Genomic DNA, 20,484 nt, shown 5'->3' with positions numbered 1-20,484 from the left:
AGGAAACAATAAAAAAAAAAACTAATAGGCAACTGACAGAATGGAAAAAGATAGTGGCAAATGACATATCAGATAAAGGGCTAGTATCCAAAATCTATAAGGAACTCACTAAACTCCATACCTGAAAAACGAATAATCCAGTGAAGAAATGGGCAGAAGATCTGAACAGACAACTCTTCAAAGAGGACATCCAGATGGCCAACAGGCACATGAAACGATGCTCAGTGTCACTCATCATCAGGGAAATACAAATCAAAACCACACTGAGATACCACCTCACACCGGTCAGAGTGGCTAAAATGAACAAATCAAGAGACTATAGATGCTGGCGAGGATGTGGAGAAACGGGCACGCTCCTACACTGTTGGTGGGAATGTAAACTGGTGCACCTGCTCTGGAAAACAGCATGGAGGTTCCTCACAAGACTATCAGTAGAACTCCCCTATGACCCAGCAATAGCACTGCTAGGGATTTACCCAAAGGATACAGAAATGCAGATGCATAGGAGCACATGCACCCCAATGTTCATAGTGGCACTTTCTACAATAGCCAAATCATGGAAAGAGCCTAAATGTCCATCACCTGATGAATGGATCAAGAAGATGTGGTATATATATACAATGGAGTACCATATGGCAATGAGAAAGAATGATATATGGCCATTTGTAGCAAAGTGGATGGACCTCGACAGTGTCATGTTAAGTGAAATAAGTCAGGCAGAGACGGACAGATACCATATGTTTGCACTCATAGGTCTAACAGGAGAAACCTAACAGGACCATAGGGAGGGGAAGGGGGAAAGAGAGTTGGGGAGAGAGAGGGACACAAATCATTGAACACTGAAAACAACCCGAGGGCTGAAGCGGGAGGGAGAAGGGGAAAGGGGTGATGGTCATGGAGGAGGGCACTTGTGTTATATGGAAACCAATTTGACAATAAACTATTATAAAAAAAATATCATTGAGATTTAATTTTTCTTTATTTTAGAAGCTTTACAATTTGAATTGGAAATCTAACTTACAATTATTAGAGAAAAGTTCTACCAGCTTCTTCACCTCCCTTTACACGGGATATAAGCTCAGTGGAGGCAGAACATCTTCTGTTTTATTTATTGATGATTCTCTAGCACAGAATAGCACTTGGCATGCCGTAAGGGTTCAGAAATATTTTTTTAATTAATGAATTTAAAGAGCTAAAGTGTTACAAAATAGTTTCAGAGAATCAAAAAAGTTCTCTGAGAAGAGGTTTAAGGCAAGAGAAATCAGTTTTGCCTAGAGTGGGAAACCACTAATCAAACTGTGCTTGGCAATTTGCTCCTGGAAAATAGATTGATAAGCTTTAAAAATATGTATGTTGTCTTTAAGACAGCACATGCCACTTTTGACTTTTATATCTAGCATCTAGAAGCAGAAAATTTTAGACCTCAGATAATAGAATTTAAACAATTTATAGAATCACTATGGTTGGATTGTTTTCTAATTATATACTACTGTTATATATACACAAGTATCTACTATAATTATATCTAGTATTGTAAAGATAAAAATCCAGGAAAAATTATTCAAGTTAATCATTATAATTTAGAGATAAATTTTGACTCTAGTAAGAGGGCAAGATAAAGTTGATTTGATTCATCATTATTAAATCTCCATTGTTAAAATAGGAAACTTTTTTACTGAAATATCTTTTTATCCTGGAACATTTAACCTTTACCTTTATAGAATAGCAAGTTTTAAATTTTTTTAAAGTTTATTTAAAAACAGAGTGCAAGCTGGAGAGGGGCGGAGAAAGAGGGAGACACAGAATCTGAAGCAGGCTCTAGGCTCTAAACTGTCAGCACAGAGCCCAATATGGGGCTTGAACTCATGGACCACAAGATCATGACCTGAGCCGAAGTCATTGCTTAACCAACTGAGTCACCCAGGCGCCCCTAGAATAGCAAGTTTTAAAGACAACTGCTCTTCAATGATTGAGTAGGGGCTATCTGATAATCTATGTTTAAGGTTCTCTATCTTTATACTTACCCAAAGCCTTCCTTATAATCCTATAAGCTCATTTATCCTGATTCTCCTGCAGACAATCATAAAAATGAGAAAAGATTCTTTAGTGGGGCAAAAAGATTAAAGTAATCATAGACTCTTCTTTCATAGCTATAATGATTTTTACTCCTTTTATAAGTGGAAATAAGTACTACACAGGAAAACTGTAAAATTTTTAAATAATTATTTTTTGACCATAGATGAAAAGGCTGACTTTCAAATAGTACTTGTTTTAAGTTAAACAAACAAACAAACAAACAAACAAACAAAATCCTCATTGATTCTTTCCCCTGGAACCAGGGCAGGCAGGTAGGAATCTGCCACCGCAGTCCCAATTAGAGACAACTGACAACTGACTTAAGGTAGCGGCAGGTAGGGCGTAAAACGAAGAGTAGAGGGATTTCGTAGGTCTAACTGACAGCCTAGACAGTACCTGGATAGAAGGGGGGTGTGACTGGTAATGTTAATAAACTGTTAAGAAATACAGAAAGCATAGTTGGAGCAAGAGAAGGTAATGAGTTTAGTTTTGAATGTAGTAAGGATACAGATAATTCAGCTGTAGTGATCAGGAAAGAGACTGGAGATACAGATCTGAGAGTCAGCGATGTATGGGCAGAGGTGGACTACATGAAATTATTGACAGAGAACACAAAATCAAGGTACAATACCTCAGGAAGACCTCAAATCAAGAAGATAATCAAAGAAAAAGAAACCAAAAAAATAGACTAAGAGGACACCATGACAGAGGTAGAAAGAGTCCATACCACGGTGCGGGGTCTCAAAGTCAAGGGTAATAAAAATTTTAAGTAGAGAATAGTCAGTGAAAAGTCTATCAAAGGTGAGGCCTTGGGGACTTTGCTATTAAAAAGTCTTTAACCTAGAATTGCTTAAACAGTCGATAGAGTATCGGAACCGGAATACAGCTGGCGATGATTCTCTAGTACTCTGTAAGAGTGGTAACACACTCCACCTAGCACTACTGAGATCAAATTCTCTGGGCAATGAAAACACCACAACCCAGATGAATATACCATGTTATCATAGTTTGATCCCATGAATTACTACTTTTCTATCTACTAATTTTCCATCTCTCAAATCCTGAGAAATGTTCAAGTGATCACTCCCAGTACTTAGTTTCAACTAATCCATTGGCCAATTCTGTCATTTCTCCCTGAAAATCAGTTCTGGACTCCAACTATGTCTCACTATATCCACTGCTACCACCCTGATCCAAGCCAGCATCGCCTCTCACCTGTATTATTGCAACAGACTTTTAACTTGTCTCTGCTTTAGTCCTTGGCCCTTTGTAGCTCTCTCTCAACACAAGAGCCAAAACAATCTGTTGAAAATATCTATCATATCACAGCATTCCTCTGTTTAAAACCTTCCAATGGCTTCCCATTTCCCACAACTGGCAAAGTCCTTCCAAAAGCCCACAAGGTGCTCTCACGCTCCGTTACTTTCCCTTTCTCCCACTTGATCCCAGCCCCTGTTGGCCTCTCTACTCTTCATTCAACACAGTGTTGTTCTCAAACTTTGATGTATATCAGAATCACTGGTTAAAATACACATTGCTGAGCCACACCCCAGAGTTTCTGATTTAGTAGCTTCTGAGTGGAGCTGAGATTTTGCATTTCTTTTTTTTTTCCCCTGTTTTTTATTTTATTTTTGAGAGACAGAGAGAGACAGCACAAGCAGGGGAGGGTCAGAGAGAGAAGGAAACAGAATCCAAAACAGGCTCCAGGCTCTGAGCCAGCTGTCAGCACAGAGCCCGATGCAGGGCTTGAACCCATGAACCATGAGATCATGACTTGAACTGAAGTCAGATGCTTAACCAGCCGAGCCACCAAGGCAGCCCATCTCCCCATACCTTTAATTTTTTTTTTACATTTATTTATTTTTGAGAGACAGAGACAGAGCATGAACAGGGGAGGGTCAGAGAGAGAGAGAGAGACACAGAATCTGAAGCAGGCTCCAGGCTCTGAGCTAGCTGTCAGCACAGAGCCCGACGCGGGGCTCGAACCCACGAACCGTGAGATCATGACCTGACCCGAAGCCTGACGCTCAACCAACTGAGCCCCCCAGGCACCCCTTTGCATTTCTTACAAGTTGCTAACCATACTTTAAGAACCATTGATCTAACATATCCCAGTCCTGTCTCTGGCCTTTACCACTGACTAGCCCATGCCTATCTCAAATAGTCTCAAAAATAAAAGTACAGTGTGGTGCTTCCAGTTTAGAGCTATTAGTAATAAAGTTGCTATTAACATTTTTTGAGCAAAAAAAATTTTTTTAAATAAAAGTAAACACATTAGTAGATAGAAAGGTAGTAACTCATGACTTCAAGCTACAACATGGTATATTCATTTAGTTTATGGTATTTTTATTACTTAGAAAACTACATAATTTCTTCATTTTGTGACTCAAATACCTTATAATCAGTGACAAAATTCTTGATCTGTGGAAGACATCAACTGCGCCCCTACCTCCCCAAAGAAAGGCGCAGCTAGCTCACTCGGTGAAATGTTGGTTCACAACCCCTCCCATGGGCTTTGCTTCTAATCAGCTTTGGAGTTCCACTTTCTTAAATATGAACAAATAAATGTAACCAGACTTTCGATGAAAGTATCTAACATGAAATATAAATGCCACAAAAACAACAAAAAAAACCCCACTAAAGTTCAAATTAAAAGATTAAGATTAAAATCACCTTTAGGCAGCGTTAATGGTAATATGTGACCAAATCACACAGAAATTAATTCGCAGCATATTCCTTTTTAACCAGATTCCCTACAGCATGGCCTATTTCAAAATGGAGTGACATGTTTAATCTGTTATTTGAATCTAAACAAATACTGGATAGTGCTCAAGAATGTTGCTTTTAGAAATATTTTCTTTGAGATAAGCTAGCCAAAATTTCAGTTTTCCGGGCTAAGTTATCAAGTTGCTTAAAAGCTTGTGTGCCTAACTCTATTTATCAGAACAAAGTTCATTTTCCAACAAAATGAAACCACAGCTACCTTTTAACTCTCATTCTAATGATTTTGTTTTCCTTTAACTGTTGCCAGTTCTGTTTTTCAGGACCTCTTCTTTATTCCCCTGTCCTGCCAAGAACCCTCTTGGATTGAGTTCTACCTTGCTGACCCACCAGTTTTTAAAAACATAATGCAAATGTAGGTCACTGGGAAAAGATGGCAGATGAAACACATGTATATAATTTCACTAACTCTTAAAACATTGGTAAAAGGTGGGTTTTTTAAAGATACACATCTTAAGTGTGAAAATCAATATTCAGCTAATACCAAGGCACCCCCCCATTTTTTTTGTTAGCATTTTACCTTCTGCTACAAGATGTCCTAAGGTCACCTTACACTTCTTTGTTACAGTCCAAAGAGGTTTCATTTCTATTTTTCTACAGTTCCCTTAACACTCAGTAATTACAATGATGACATGCAAAATTATAGACTAAAGTGAAAATACCCAAATAATTCTACCACGCTCTGGATCCACCTTAGTGACTAGCTGATACCCCTAACGTTTCAAGCTCACCAACTAATTATAGAAATAAGTAACAGGACTGTATCTTTAATATTTTTAAAAAGTAACATGGGCACCTGGGTGGTTCAGTCAATTAAGCATCCAACTCTTAAATTCAGCTCAGGTCATGATGTCAGAGTCATGGCAACGAGCCCCGCATCAGGTTCCATGCTCAGCATGGCTTAAGATTCTCTCTCTCTCTCTCTCTCTCTCTGCCCCACCCCAACTTGCACACACGTTTTCTCTCTCTCTCTAAAATCAAAAAATTAAAATAAATAATAAATATCAAAGTTTTAAAATATTAAGTACCAAAAAATATTGTATATTGGTCCTAAGACCAAGACCTCAGGAGAGCATCCTTACAATGCAGAGGAGACTATTATGTGTTTGTTACTGAGGTTATTTGTTTTATAAACTCTTGACTCAGTTAGCCTGTGCAAGTAAAAGGGAATGTTCTGGAATGTGAGTTATGCCATTATATACTAGCTCTGTGTCTTCAGGAAAGTTACTCAGCTGTTCTAAGCCTCAGTTCTTTCTCTAAAAACAGGAATAATAGTGCTTATCTCATAGGGTTGCTATAAGATACCCTTGTAGTCAGGTAGTACAGTTCTGGCACATTATGAGAGCACCCTTATACCCAATATTTCATTATGGTCCTGGGCAGAGTTTAGCTACATGACCTTTCATATATAACAGGGAGCTCAGAAGGCTCATAGGGCATATGCAGCATTTTCTCTTAACTGAGCAAGCCAATAATGTTAATAAAACATTATTTAATGCCATGCATTTATCTCCTCTCCAAGCATCTGCTTTACTCCGGAAATCTTAGGGAACTTACAGTTGCATGGGGGTGCGGGACAGGAGAGTGCTCCCATCACCAGGACAGTTGTTCAGCTTTAGATATGCAAAATTTCCCCCTAGTTCATAACGGGTTCATCTGCTATAGCATCTTTAAACAAACAAAAGCCCAACTTCATAAACTAAAGGTACTGCAATTAGTAATACCCTCTGAAGGCTTAATTTTTGACTATCATTAAATGGGTGGATGATTCATTTAAGTGAACCACACAAGCTATGTGATTTTAATCAACATAATTTCGTTGAACAATGGTGAACCCCAGAAAATGTTACAGTGAGAAAACAATGCCTTTTTAGGCTTCTAAAAATAACTCAGAACCCTGTTAGTGGCAATATTTTTTAAAATGTTTAAACTTTCTGGATGACAATTTAGCATATGGAGCTAAGGCTTTGAAAGAATGCATTTTTCTGAACAGTTTAATTACAATCCTAAAATTTGCCCCAAAGAAATAAAAGAATGCAAAACTGTCTGTACAAAATTATTCATTGTAATATTGTTTATAATAGCAAAACATCAGAAAGAGCCTATATATCCAATAATAGATGATAGGCTAAACAACAGGAGAGCTATGTAACAGAAAAGTACACAGCCAATACAAATGACATAGGTCTATATTTATTGATGTGGAAAGATGATCAGGGTATATCTTCAAATGGATATCATAGATTTTAAGAGACAATATATATGATTACTGTTCTTTTTTAGAATATAGAGTATGTATCTACTCTGATATATTTAACTATGTATAAGTATAGATATTCAAGTACAGAAAGATCTATGCCAAAATATTAATATATGACTATGTCTAGATGGTTTTTAATTTTTTCTTTATAATCTTTCCATTTTCTTCAGTTTTTGAAATCAGCTTGTATTACTTTTAAAATCACAAAAGGTATAAACACCAATCAAACAAACTTTGAACTATAACGAATCTCAATACCTGATTTGTCCCCGTGTCTTAAGCACTGATGATAATTGCCAGAATGCCCTGGAGTAAAAAGAGGCAAGTATGCTACCTCTCAGGATAAATGAGGGCCTATTATTTGCAAACCAGCCAACCCAGAGAACTTTCAGGGTATGCTATCAGGCATTACCACTCATCATATCCCTGAGGTCCAGAAATTTATCTGATGGAAAAAAAATTTCCTGGCAAAAATTCTCCATCACAGAAAGAAACAGCTTAGGTAGTATATATACGTAGAAGTAGGAAAAAACTTACTGCAGTGGATAATCTGGATGCCAATGTCATTTCCAAGTTCCCTTTGAGACCAAGAAGTGCAGGAACTAAAATGAAAACTTCTGTCACTTTTTTGAATACCTCCCAGTGCTGTAAGAAAAAAAACAAAACAAACAATTTTCTGACACTCATTCAAAAACACTTTAGAAAAAGGACATTTCTAAAAATCTCAGCCATCTTTTCCAATATTGCATCCACATTTTGAATGACAACACAAGTCATTTAGTCAGTGAACATTTAGCTTAACCCTATTCTCCAGAGCTCTGGAGACTTGATTGTTTAGAAGACTCGTTTACAATGGGAGTGATAGCTGATCCGGTCAATACATCCCCAAATACCGCTAGCTTGTTACACAAGTCTGATGCCCTTCAATTTTACTTTATCCATTAATGAAGAGGAGGGTCCATGTAGCTAGTAGTTAAGAGCAGACTCAAGAACTAGAACATGTGAATTTGAATCTTGATTCCACACTAATTACAACAACTCCACAGGAAAATTACAGTCATATTGTTATCTAATTTCACAGATGAAGAAATAAAGAGCCAGAGAAGTTAAATGATTATCCCGCGGCCAGAAGACAAGACCTAGAACGGACGTCAGAGTTCTGAGTCATCCCATGCTGTGGTACCCATTTTACGGTGTGAGGCAAGAGGCTGCGGAGCATAGGATCATTTAAAAGATACTAAGTTGGAAATTAGAAAATTTGTGGTTCTAGGCATGGATCTGTGATAATCCAGCCACATAATCTTGGAAGAGTCATGTGTCTTTTGGATTTAAGGGTCTACTCTGCCCCGTTTAGCCCTTGTGGAAATACCATGATAATGAGAGTAACATACTGAAGTACTTTATAAAGTGAAAAAAATAAACACAAATCCCTTAACAGCATAATCTGCTATTTTACTAATACTATTAAGAGGTGATTGTCGGGGCACCTGGGTGGCTCAGTCGGTTAAGTGTCCGACTTGGGCTCAGGTCATGATCTCACAGTTCGTGGGTTCGAGTCCCGCGTCAGGCTCTGTGCAATTGCTAAGTTATATGGTGGTTAACATTTAGTTTTAGTTAGTGTGTGTGTTTAAGAAACTGTCAAGGTGTTTTCCAGAGTAGCTGTTCTATTTTAAATTCCCATCAGCAATGCATGAGGGATACTATTTTACTGTTTCTATATCTGACTTTTTTTTTTTAATTCCACATATAAGTGATACCATGCAATGTCCGTCCTTCTCTATCTGGCATGTTTTACTTAGCATAACACCCTCCACACGCACCCACGTTGTTCATGGCAGCCTCCTGAGGTTGCAGTCTAAGCCCTGAGCTGAGCCTTCGCTGCTCCAGGTGTGGGGGCGAGACCACGGTCTTTCTGTCATGGCTGGCCAGAGTAGAACAACTCTTGTCTCCCAGGTTTCTGTCTTGCCAGGCTGCCCCTTCCCCAGTCCTTTAGAGAGAGCAGGCGTTTCTTGTTGTTTGCATCTGTTGGCATTCCCAGGCTGTCGGCCTCTTTAGCTACAAATCTGGGATCTATGAAGCAAAAGGGGCCTACACAGCCTGCTTTCTTCTTTCCGCATTTCCACAGGCTTCTTAGGCTTGTTTTATATCAAGTTTCCAGGACAATTTGTGTGTGTGTGTTGTTTTACTGTACTTAGTGGGCAGGGCAGGCAACAGTATATTCACTACAGCTTCCCGGAAGTAAAAGTCTGTGCATTACTTTTTTAAATTGAAATAACCAGAACCATTACAGCAGAGGGAGTGCTAGTGCCTTCCCAGGCTCACAGCTTTGTTAAAAGAGGTATTTTATCTTAAAACAAACTCTAAAGCTATAGCGCTGCTTTATAAGGAGACAAACACAGTGATGCCTTCTTAGCTTTGTCATACTACCCTCTCTTTGCACTTTTAAAACACTGGTGTTGTGTCCACAAAACTTCAACAAAGCACCCCTTTTCTCTCTGACCACTTGACTTTCCATATCAGAAAAATAGCCCTAACTCAAAGTTCCAAGTTAGAAACACAACAGAGGTGTTGCATCATTCCCTCTGAATTCCAAAACACACTCTGCTGGCAGTGGAGTAATAAAGCAAGGAATACTAGAGGGCTCTATTATCCTCTATTTCAAAAGAATATTTTCAGCATTGCAATAATACTGTCTTCATAAAATATAAAAAGATCTCAGGGTTTGGCAGATTCTAGCTTTCAATAATATTCAGTGGCAAGTATAAATTTGCCTAGGAATTACTGCAAGTTACAAAGGTATTAGCTCAGTTTGCTTAAATTTCTTTTAGATGGATCGATAACCTCATTTTATAGAATCTTTATATAATCCATAGATTAAGTCTACAGACAACCCAAGATACACATACAGCTGTTACACAGAGGATTTATCCACAAGACAGGGCTCTGCTATTCAGAAGCTGTACATTCTTAGGCAAATCACTTAAAACTATTTACTTATTTTTAGTGAGGGAAGAAAAGACAGAGCTTAGACTAGGTGCTTTCTAAGGATATTTCCAACTCTGAATCCTATGACTTAAAACTCTAAGTTTATCAAAATTCAGAAATCTTTGTAACGAAGTAGAGTTTGTTTTGTTTTATTTCATTCATGATTTCATTCATTCACAAGGAATTGTTGAATGTCCACTCTATGTAACACGTTAGTCTGGTCATTTGGACTGGGCACTACTTAAGTGGGACCAAAGACTACATGGCCTAACTATCCAACCCAACTCCATTTACGACTAGGAAGGGAACTTACATTACTTTAGATCTGTAGGTCTGAAACTTGAGCCCACATCAAAATCACCAGAAATGCTTGCAAAAGCTGTTCGATAGGTCCCACCCTCGGTTTCTGATTCAAGGCTGGGATAGAGCCTAAGAACTTGTGTGCCACTGCTGCTGGTTCAGGGAGCTCACTTTGCGGACCCCTGACTCAGATAAAAAGATAAACAGAAAGACCATGGAGAGGACAAGTCCTATACGTGAGGAGTCGCTGCACTCAAGGTGTTGTTCTTGCCTCTTCTGCACACTTTTCCATCTCCATTTTCCTCGAAACAACATCCACTCCCTTCTACTTAAGAAGCAGTTAAATTCCTATTCTTTGTGATTCTAGTGAAAATGCTGATCTGAGTGGCCATCTGTTCCCTGAGATAGAAGCGTAACTCAAACAGGGCTGAGCATATTATTTTCTCTCCCTCGTCGCATGGACTAGGTCCAGGGGGTAATTCTTCCTTAGAATTTTCCAAACTGAAGACAGACCATAGCTCATTCCTTCCCTTTGTAAGACAAACTACAAGGATATGACCCCACAACTATCAGCAGGTATATGCAATAGGAAAGAATGTGGGCAACAAACAAAATGGAAATTGAAATGAGAGGTTGAGAAAAGGTAATCATAAAATTAACTCCCTGATCTAGTTATAATTCAGGTAGGCTGTGTACTGTTGTTCCCAGTTACAAAAGACAATGCATTCTTTTTTTTTTTAATCACTTAAATTAACTGGTTAGATAGGTTTCAATTTCTTACAACAGAAATGTTCTGGCGCATTGAGGTGATCCAAAGATAAGATATGTCCATTATCAATGAGGAGATCGTATAATAATTAAAAACATGAGTTTTGTAGTCAGCCAACTTGGGTTTAATTCAGCCACTTACCAGTTGTGTGACCTCAGGCAAATAGTTTACTATCTAAGCCTGGTACGGAAAAGAGAAATAACAACACCTACCTCAGAGCCCTCCTGAACATCAGTAATGCGAAGTACTGGCAAAGAACATACAATGAATGATACTTGTTAATATTACACCACTTATTAAACATTGATCTCCCAGGTACTATAATTGTGCTTCCCATGCTCTCTTACAAGTTCTTTAATTTGGGGCCCAAGAATTAATAAAGTGGTATTGTAAGTCACAAGCACACAAGTAATTTAGCCTGAGACAAAAGATTACTCTTTGGGGTAAGCCTGAATATGTAAAAAGAGCATTCTATATCCCTATACGTCTTTCTGGTCCTTCAGTAGAACTCTAATAGCACTCTCTTTACCTCTAAAGATACTTAAGTATTCAGTCAGACACTAAAGTCATAATCTATGTATTTGTATTTCCCACAATTACAGAAAGGCATAAACTTTGGGGCAGAAATTCTAAATTGGAATTGCTCTCTGAGCCTCATTCAAATTCTTCATTTGTAAGGTGAAGAAATATCTATACAACTCAATCTTTGAGTTATTACTTCAACTCAAAAGAGGTGATCTTGGCAAATATTCTCAGCAAACATCAATTGACAACTCCAAGCTGACTGATAATTAAAGAATAAAAGTAAAAAGCAGAGAGGCAGGACTAGAGCAGGTCTTAAATAAAACAGGGAGTACATGTCCTGCCAAATAGAAGGCAGATACTGGCCAATCAGTCTATCCTAATTGGCCATCTGTCCCATATTAGAATATTAGAATACTGCCGTAGGACACTAATGGCCCTTTAACTCCTTGTCTTGAATTTGATAATCCAACTGTGGCAGCACAGGCATCAGCTCTGGCCATGGACTGAATTGTGTCGCCTTCACAAATCATACGTTGAGGGGCACCTGGGTGGCTCAGTGGGTTAAGCCTCCGACTTCAGCTTAGGTCATGGTCTCAAATTTGTGGGTTTGAGCTCTGTCAGGCTCTGTACTGACAGCTCAGAGCCTGGAGCCTGCTTCTTATTCTGTGTCTCCCTCTCTCTCTGCCCCTCTCTGCTCATGCTCTCTGTCTCAAAAATAAATAAAACATTAAAAAAAAAATCATACGTAGAAATCCCAATTCCCAATGTGACTGTATTTGGAGACAGGGCTTATGAAGAGGTGATAAAGGCTACATGACATCATCAGAGGAGGGCCCTAATCTGGTAGGGCTGGTGCTTTTATAAGGAGAGGAAGAGGCACCAGAGCTTGCCTCTGTCCAGCATGTGAGGGCACAAAGGCAGCCCTCTGCAAACCAGAAATAGAGCTCTTACAAGAAAGTGAGCTTGTATTAAAGAACTATACCATTTACAATAGCATGAAAAGAATCAAATAATTAGGAATGAGTCTAGCAAAAAGTATAAAAGACCTGTGTGCTCAGAAACTATAAAACATCACAGAGGGAAATTAAAGATGACCTGAATAAATGGAGAGGGCTGTTCCATGCACATGGATCAGAAGAGTCGGCATTATAAAGAGTCAATTCTCCTAATTATCTGTAGATTCAATGCAATCTGAGTCACAACTGCAACACCTTTTGTGTGTGTGTGGAAACTGACAAGCCTTTGTACATATAATGCAAAGGGAAAAGAATAACCAAAGGACTTTGAGGTAAAACATGGAGAAAACATTCTCTACTAGATACTGAGATAGTGTGATATTAATGCCAAGCAACATAAATCCACCAAAGGAGCAGAATAGCGAGCACAGAAACCCATCTGCACATAAATGGGTACTTGATGTATAGCAAAGATTTTGGTTATGTAAATAGTGCAGACACAATTGGAAGTCCATGTGGAAAGAAAAAAACCAATCCCTACCTCACACTCTCTATAAAAAAATTTCCAGGAAGAGAATGATCTAAATATAAATGGCAAAACAACAAAGCTTTAAGAAGGTAATTTAAAAGACTATCTTAATTACCACAGAATATAGAAAGATTTCTAAAGCAAGAAACAAAATGTATAAATCATGGAAACATAAGGGAAAAGGCAGTATAACAAAATTAAGAATTTCTGCTCATCAAAACACACCATTGAGAAAGTGAAAAGGTAAGTTGTAGAGGAAAGATATTTTTAATACATATCACTAAGGGGCTTGTATCCAGAATATACCAAATAGTTCTTATAAATCAGTAAGAAAAAGATAATCAAATAATAAAATGGGCAAAAAAACCTTGATCACTAACGTCCAAATAAATGGTCCATAAACAACATTAGTCCTGAGGGAAATCCCCATGATCTCCAATGCCAGAATTTCTAAACTTAAAAAGACTGCTGATACCTTGTATAAACAAGAATACAGAGCAATGAAACCTCACACACACACCTAATTAATCTGTACATTGGTACAATCATTTGACATATCTAAATTTAAATACCTGGATACCCTAAGACACAGAAATTCCATTTCTACATTTATATACACAATAGAAATGCATGCACATGTGTACCCAGAATCTGGAAACACCAAAAGCCCAATGGCCATCAATAGAAGGATGAATAAATTGTGATATATTCATAATTGGATTATATATAATAATGAAAATAAAGTACAATTTTAAAAAGTTACATGTTGAGCAAAAAACCAGACATGGAGGACTATATATTCTCCACTTCATTGTATAAAGTTTTAGAAGAGTTAAGTAAAACCGAACAATGGTATTTAATGATGCACATTTATAAAGACAAAGAAATACCGACTGATTACCTTTGGTGATGAACAATGAAGGGTAGCAGTCAGAAGGGAGCACAAAGATGAATGAAGTACTGGTGAGACTCTGTTTCTTGACCTGATAGTTATATGGTTGTTTGTGTCATAAACATGCACTGAGTTGTACATTTTTTGTTTTTATACTGTGTTTTAAATTTCACAAATAAATCTATACTCTAATAAATCATTCTTATAGATGTTATCATTCTCAGGCTAAATATTGAGTGTTTCTTCAGAATGATTGGTATACCAGGGAAAAAATATCGGGGTGCCTGGGTGGTTAAGTCAGTTAGCGTCCAACTCCTTACTGTGGCTCAGGTCGTGATCCCTCCGTTTGTGAGTTTGAGTCCCTCATTGGGCTCTGCACAGACAAAGTGGAGCCTGCTTGAGATCCTCTTTCTCTCTCCCTCTCAGACCCCTTCTCTCTTTTTCAAAGCAAATAAACTTTGGAACTTTAAAAAATAATAATAAAATGTCAACCAAAAGCCACTTATTGGTTTTAGCAGTTGTGATACTATTGTAATAACTTGAAACAATTGTATTTCAAGTGGGTAGGTAGGTAGGTTTGGTCCTCTGTTAGTATCACAGTACATTCAAAAATTTAATATACTTTTCCCCCTCACTCTAACCTGTCTACCTCTTATTAAGACGCACCTGGAAGATCCAAAAAAATCTCATCTCAGTATCTTTAAATTAATTATATCTGCAAAGTTCCTTTTCTCCCCCCAACATTTTTACTGATGTATAATTAACATACAATGTTATATTAGTTTCAGGTGCACAATAATATGACTCCACAATTCTATACATTACTTAGTGCTCATCATGATAGTGTATTCTGAAGTCCCTATCACCTATTTCACCAATTCCCTCACCCACCTTCCCCCTGGCAATCATCAGTTTGTTCTTTATATTTAAGAGTGGTTTTTTTAAATCTTTTTGTCTTTGTACCTTGTTTCTTAAATTCCATGTATAAGTGAAATCATATTGTTTTTGTCTTTTTCTGACTTATTTCACTTAGCATTACACCCTAAGTCCATCCATGTTGTTCCAAATGACAAGATCTCATTCTTTCCCGTGGCTGAATAAGATTCCATTGTATATATACCACTTTTTCTTTATCAATTTATCTACCAATAACACTTGGGTTGCTTCCATATCTTAGCTATTGTAAATAATGCTGCAATAAACACAGGGGTGCATATAGCTTTCTGAATTAGTGTTTTCATTTTCTTTTGGTAAATATCATCAGTAATGGAATTACTGGATCACACGGTATTTCTATTTTTTAATTTTGTAAGGAACCTCCATACTGTTTTCCACAATGGCTGCACCAATTTGCATTCCCACCAATATGCATGAGCGCTCCTTTTTCTCCACATGCTCACCAATACTTGTTATTTCTTGTGTAATTTTAGCCATTCTGACAGGTCAGAGGTGGTAACTCGTTGTGATTTCGATTACTGATGTTGACTTCTTTTCATGTGTCTGTTGGCCATTTGTATGTCTTCAGAAAAATGTCTATTCACGTCCTCTGCCCATTTTTTGGTGTTGAGTTGTAGAAATTCATTACATATTTTGGATATTAACTCTGTATTGGGTATATATATATATGTATATATATATATACACACACACACACACACACACATATATATCAGTTACAAATATCTTCTCCCTTTCAGTTGCCTTTTTGTTTCGTTGTTGGTTTCCTTCATTGTGCAAAAGCGCTTTATTTTGGGGTAGTCCCAATAGTTAAATTTTGCTTTTATTTCCCTTGTTTGAGGAGACATATCTAGAAACAGGTTTCTACAGCTGATGTTAAAGAAATTACTGTCTGTGCTTTCTTCTAGGAGTCTTATGGTTTCAAGGCTCATATTTAGGTCTTTATTCCATTTGAGTTCATTTTTGTGTATGGTGTAAGAAAGTGTCCGGTTTCATTCTTTTTTTTTAAGTTTATTTATTTTTGAGAGAGAGACACTGAGTATGAGCAAGGGAGGGGCACAGAGAAAGGGAGACACAGAATCCGAAGCAGGCTCCAGGCTATGAGCTGTCACCATAGAGCCCGATGCGGGGCTTGAACTCATGACCTGAGCCAAAGTCAGAAGCTCAACCAACTAAGCCACCCAGACACACTGGTCTAGTTTCATTCTTTTGCATGTAGCCATTGGGTTCTCCCAACACCATTTGCTGAAGAGACCAACTTTTTCCCATTGTATATTCTCGCCTCCTTTGTTAGGTTAATTGACCATATAGGCATGGGTTTGTTTCTGGGCTCTCTATTCTGTGCCATTGATGTACGTGTCTATTTTTGTGCCGGTACCATTCTGTTTTGTTGATTTTTTTTTAAGTAAAAACTCTATGCCCAATGTGGGGCTTGACCTCACAACCCCAAGATCAAGAGTCGCATGCTCTACCGACTAAGCCAGCCAGATGCCCCATTTTGAATACTATAGCTTTGTAGTATATCTTAAAATTTGGGATTGTGATTCCTACCTGCTTTGTTCTTCTTTTTCAATGTTGCTTTGGCTATTCAGAGTCTTTGTGTTTCCACAAAAAATTGCATACTATTTTTCTAGTTCTGACAAATCCTGTTGTTATTTTGATAGGGATTACATAAGATTTGCAGGTTGCTTTAGGTAGTATGGACACTTTAACAATATTGGCTCTTCTAATCCATGAGCATGGACTATATTTCCATTTGTTTGTGTTATTTTCTATTTTTTTCATCAGTGTTTTACAGTTATCAGAGTACAGGTCTTTCACCTCCATGGTTATCTAATAATAGGTATTTTATTACTTTTGGTACAATTGTAAATGGGATTATTTTTCTTTATTTCTCTTTCTGCTACTTCATTATTAATGTATAGAACTCCAATAGGTTTCTGTATATGAATTTTGTATCCTGTGACTTAACTGAATTTATTTATCAGTGCTAGAAGTTTTGGTGGAGTCCTAAGGGCTTTCTATATATGGTATCCCGTCATCTTCAAATAGTGAGTGTTGTACTTCTTCCTTACCAATTTGGATGTCTTTTATTTCTTTTTCTTGTCTGATTCCTTAAAAATTTAATATACTTCTTAACATAGTGCTTTTTATATCCTTTCTCCAACTTATGATGGAAATTATGTTCCTATTTATGTATGTTTTCCATTTAGATAAAAATACTATCTGTTGAAAAGCTTTTTAATTTCACAAATGACCTGAGATTTCTTTTAAGGAGAAAGCAATCAAAGACAAGGGCATGTCACTCTTTCTCTGACTGATGAATGAAAACTGATAGGAACAGAATGCCACATTTTAACAACTGACTACTTTAGAAAGATAATTATATAATTCTGTAACCACACTACATTAAGAAATCCTAAAAACAATAAGTAGCATATACATTTTTAAATGAATAACCTATATAAAAGTATTTCATGTAAGAAATATTCATAGTACAACTATGAAAACACAGGACCTATGAAAACATACTAAACATTAATAATAAAGACTATTAATTTTTTAAAGGCTGTTAATTAAAATATGAAAACATTTTCGTATCAGTGGCCAAAAATGAAAAGAATAAAGAGTATTCAACATGGATTGATAAGGACATAGAAAAAAAGAGTACTTATATATTGACAGGATTATATACTGGTACAAACTTTTTGAAAGTTAATCGGACAGTACCTAACAAAATTTTAAACATATACACCCACCCTAATCCCCAGCAATCCCATCTTTAAAATCTAGCCCACGAAAACAGTGTAAATATATTTCTAAGCATATTATTATAACGCCAGCATGGAAGAGTGAATAAGTAAGCTTTGGTATGTACATACAATGGAATTTCAAGCTCTCATTTGAAAATGCAGAATATCTTTGTTACTAGTTTGGAAGAATATCTAAGATGTACTATGAAGCAATGAAAATAATTTGCAGGTATATGGCACTTCATTTTTATTTCTGAAAATGAAACTCTGTGCATATGTATATATGCAGAAGCATAGAAAAACATCTGCAAGTAAACACAACCAACTCTTAACAATGGTAACTTCTGGAGGGGAAGGGAGGGAACCTCTGAGGAGGAAGAACAGGGAAGACTTTATCTTGTATTTAATCTCTCATGGTTTTAATGCATTTTAACAAGGATATGTTTTTATCTAAAAAGTAAAGAAGTATTTAAATATAACGTTTATTGGGTTTTGCATGTAATTGATTTATCCATTTGGGGGTTGCTTTATTACTGTAATACTTTATGAAGAGTGACTTCACAATCGGAATGAGACCACTCTCTTAGAACTTCTAAAGGAAAACAAACACACACTTAGAAATAGCAGATTCCCTGGGGGGGGGGGGGCCAGCATGGGTTCATTTGATAAATCAAATCTAAAGTAAATGTTTGAGATGAGTAACCTACCTAAAGCACTTCAAACAATAAAGACGGTGAAGATAAAGAGATAAACCCACCTGGACTATATCCAAAACCATGCCGGCTGAAACTGTCCCAAAACCGGCTAGCAAAAACGGCACCAGTATCTGCAGGGCCATGACGCCACTGGACTCCTTCGGGGACTTCTGGCTTACGTCCACGACAGCATCTTCTTCCCCGTCGCCGGACGCATCTTCATTCTGTAACATGGCCGCCGTCTCGGCCGCGTCCCTGCCGTCGCAGTAGCTGTAGCTGGCATAGTCGTCGTACTTGGGGCTGCAGCCCGATGCCGTGAGCCCACTGCTGCTGTGGAAAGGCTGCTCTGAGAAACTGTGATACTCCACGTGTGGCTCAGATCGACTGCTGAAAGTCTGGGCTGCAGCTGATAATCCATCTTGCCAAAGGCCATTTGCTTTTTTGTGCCTCTCTTCCTGGTTTTTCTGGTAAATTACCGGAACCATACTCAACAATAAGTTTAAAAACTTATCAGTCTGAATGGTATTTAAGCTTAAAGTCCAGTCCACAAAACCTCCTCCACTCCTTGGACCACTACTTCTGTTACTGGTAATAGACCTTCCTTTGCTATTAGTCATATTGTCATCGCAAAAGACCCTGTTCCCTTAGACCTCAAGCTTCATGAGCCACAGCAGGTAAGTCAGAACCACACAAATGCTGGTTTAAATTAACATGTTGACTTCATTTTGTAGGAAATGATGTTTCTACTAGTAAAAGATGTTTAGAAGTTCCACAGAGGGACTGGATCTGAAAAGAAGAAAACAGAATCATTTTAAAAAATCAGATTTAACAAAAAAAATTAACAACTGACTACTTTCTTGACAGACTTATGATTCTCAGAGAAAACACATACGTTCTTAAACCAACCCTAAGGTATGGGGACACTATACTCTGTGGGCCTAACACGCACCTGTTTTGAGCCACACAACTACTTTGTGCCTAATCTTTGTCAAAAGTGTTTCTTTTCTTTGCATACTTAATGTAACTGATCCCTACATAAAGTCATCAAATGTCCCTGAAGTCCTACAGTGGACAAATTTATTAAATAAAGTGATGGCTTCTGGCACTATAGGGAGGTCTCAGAACCAAATGGCTACAACTCTTTACATATGGCAGTACCTAATAAAAGGTAAAGTATATGGCTTTATATTTTAAACACATTAAATAATTAGCCATGTTACTTTTACAATTTGAATAGTAAATATTTTATCAAAATTTTATCTTTATTACATATGTGGAGACAGTGGTAATTTTGCCATAAAAACATTTGGTAAATATCCTAAATAATGTCCAGGGCATTTATTTCACATACAAAATTAGGTTGGAGTCATATTTGTAGTTATGACATATAAACAAATTCATGATAATTCATTTAGAAACATAATCCCTGTTATCTATAAAATAACCAAAATGAAAAGGGATTAAAAATACTAAAAGCTCTACTTTGCAAGCCAACCAAAAGGAAGCTTGTAATGCACTTATAACTGACTGCTCTTCTCAAAGTCTGCTCTCCGTAGCCTGCCCAGAGTAGACCCCTGAATGGCTGGCCAGTGACCAAATTCTCTCTAAAGACTGAACTAAGAGACCCAGACACACACTGCAGCCAGTTTGAGGGTGACGGGCACTAGGCTGCAGGTTCCTGCACCACCCGCCAACGTAGATCACATATTTGAACAGCTGCTGCCGTTGCCACAGAGGCTTTCAGAGAGATCTCCCGTAGAGGGTCTGGCGGCCTCGGGTCAGGAACACTCAGGCCTGCCCGACACTTCCAAGAGCATCTGAGATCAAGAAATCGGCACTTATTTGATAAGAGATGGATGACCCCACTGCCCACGCACCGAATGAGACTAAGAATGAAAGCTGCCAGTACTGCTTTTAATGAAAACTATTATATCCTTCAATATTTGTTTTTGATTCCTTAGAATATCTATCTCCTCTCCTTGGATAGGAAGATCAACCGCAAGGAA

General features: G+C 37.6%; 1 protein-coding gene across 2 annotated transcripts in view; it reads right to left on the bottom strand.

Annotated features, from left to right (window-relative positions):
• The window catches only part of SLC41A2 (solute carrier family 41 member 2), a 100,256-nt gene that overhangs the window by 70,910 nt on the left and 8,862 nt on the right, over positions 1-20,484 (bottom strand). For both annotated transcript variants that reach the window (XM_029954407.1, XM_029954408.1), the window contains exons 2-3: positions 18,541-19,264; positions 7,655-7,762 (exon numbers count right to left, since the gene is read on the bottom strand). In XM_029954407.1, the coding sequence (XP_029810267.1) occupies positions 7,655-7,762; positions 18,541-19,095 (663 nt within the window). In that variant the 5' untranslated portion in view covers positions 19,096-19,264. The remainder of the gene's footprint in view (positions 1-7,654; positions 7,763-18,540; positions 19,265-20,484) is intronic.

This window comes from Suricata suricatta, chromosome 10 (genome assembly GCF_006229205.1).
Source record: "Suricata suricatta isolate VVHF042 chromosome 10, meerkat_22Aug2017_6uvM2_HiC, whole genome shotgun sequence".
Lineage (NCBI taxonomy): Eukaryota > Metazoa > Chordata > Mammalia > Carnivora > Herpestidae > Suricata > Suricata suricatta.
This window is presented reverse-complemented; position numbering and strand designations above follow the sequence as displayed.